This window comes from Plasmodium reichenowi, chromosome 12 (assembly GCF_001601855.1).
Source record: "Plasmodium reichenowi strain SY57 chromosome 12, whole genome shotgun sequence".
Lineage (NCBI taxonomy): Eukaryota > Apicomplexa > Aconoidasida > Haemosporida > Plasmodiidae > Plasmodium > Plasmodium reichenowi.
The window spans coordinates 1,472,662-1,474,364 of record NC_033657.1 but is presented as its reverse complement, the minus strand read 5'-3'; the positions used below and the strand labels follow the sequence as shown (position 1 = coordinate 1,474,364).

The window sequence follows — 1,703 nt, the reverse complement described above, 5'->3', positions numbered from 1 at the left end:
ATGAAAAAAAAAAAAAAAAAAAAAAAAAAAAATCTATCTATCTATATATATATATATAATATAATTAATAGGGTAATAACAAAATAATATGTTGTAAATAAAAATTATATCTTTATGTCCATAAAGGCAAGATGGAAACTTAGATATGTATACACGTTATACGATATAATGTATATATTAATTATACATTTATCTTATATACACTTAAAATATACTTGTATGTATTTTTATATCTCTATTAAGATAAACATTTAAACTCTAAGAGAAAATTACAAAAAAAAAAAAAAAATAAATGAAGAGATAAAAAAGAAAAAGTTTAAGCACTTTTCAAAAAGGTGAAATGTATACATATATAATAATAAAATAAAAAAAAAAAAATATATATATATATATTTATTTATTTATTTATATTTATGCATATATTTGTAGTTCTCATTTGTCCTGTTTATGTATGTATGTATGTATTTTTTTATTTTTTTTATTTTTTTTTTTTTATTGTTCGAAAAAACATATATTTAATTTGAATTATACTCATTTGTTGTGTCCATAGAACAGGTACTCATACCATTATTTTTGGAATCATAATAATTGGTTGGATTTTTTTTTCTATCCATTAAAGGTTGAGGTATTCCATTGTAATAACCCAGAGTTATATACATAAGTGATATACAAATAAGTACTAGTCCAATAAATAAATTTAAAATTCCTTTATGAATTATAATAGAGCCAATAATAAGTATAAAAAGACTTCTTCCAATTACTGTAAATAAGAATTCAATAAATCGATAAAATCGAAATGTTTTCACATCACATAATATTAGTAATATTCCTGAACATATGACATATATATTTACGACAGTCTGAAATAAATTAAAAACATTTAATATTCCGGCTATTATCATTAAAGTGCCTATAAATTAAAAAAAAAAAAAAAAAAAATATATATATATATATATATATATATGTGTGTGTAACTTAATAATGAAACATTATTTGGGTCTGTGAATACTCATATATTTTATTAATATATCCCCAACAATAAAACACACAATAAATAAATAAATATATATATATATATGTATGTATTTATTTATATAATAATAAAGACAGCTAGCCATACCTGATATCATTGATAAAAACCTCAAGCTGAAGTTTGGTAAATCGGTAAAAAAAAGTGCCATATTTTCGAAACAAAAAATATATTATTAAAAGTTGTAATATATTTTACTTAAAAGGTATATATATAAAATTAGCACATATATATATATATATATATATATTGTGTAATATAAGTTGTCTTTTTTTTTTTTTTTTAAAACAGTTATATATAAATATATGTTCCATTAATTACATATATATATATATATATATATATTTATTTATTTGTTTTTCATTTTTTTTTTTTTTTTTTTCTTATGTTGTGCTTTATTTAAAAAGATTGCATTAAAAAAAAAGAAAGTCTCATTAAAATGTACAAAATTTTCAGCTGTAAATTTTTATACAGATATTTAATTTCCTCTTCTTTGTCATAAAAAAATATAATTCACATTATTTAAAATAAAATATATATATATATATATATAATGTCACCTTTTTTTTTTTCATTTCTTATAAGGTGTTAATAATTTTGTTTAATTTTTTTCCACACAATTTATAACATGCAAAAAGGCAATAATATGAATAATAAGATATATATATATATA

At 17.7% G+C, this 1,703-nt stretch overlaps 1 protein-coding gene across 1 annotated transcript; it reads right to left on the bottom strand.

Annotated features, from left to right (window-relative positions):
• Positions 1-251: 251 nt before the first annotated feature.
• On the bottom strand, positions 252-1,181 carry PRSY57_1237200 (COPI associated protein, putative; the record flags this gene model as incomplete). Its single annotated transcript, XM_020115087.1, has 3 exons — positions 252-258; positions 532-910; positions 1,121-1,181. The coding sequence occupies 3 exons, from the start codon at positions 1,179-1,181 to the stop codon at positions 252-254; spliced, it is 447 nt and encodes a 148-aa protein (XP_019970240.1).
• Positions 1,182-1,703: the final 522 nt, after the last annotated feature.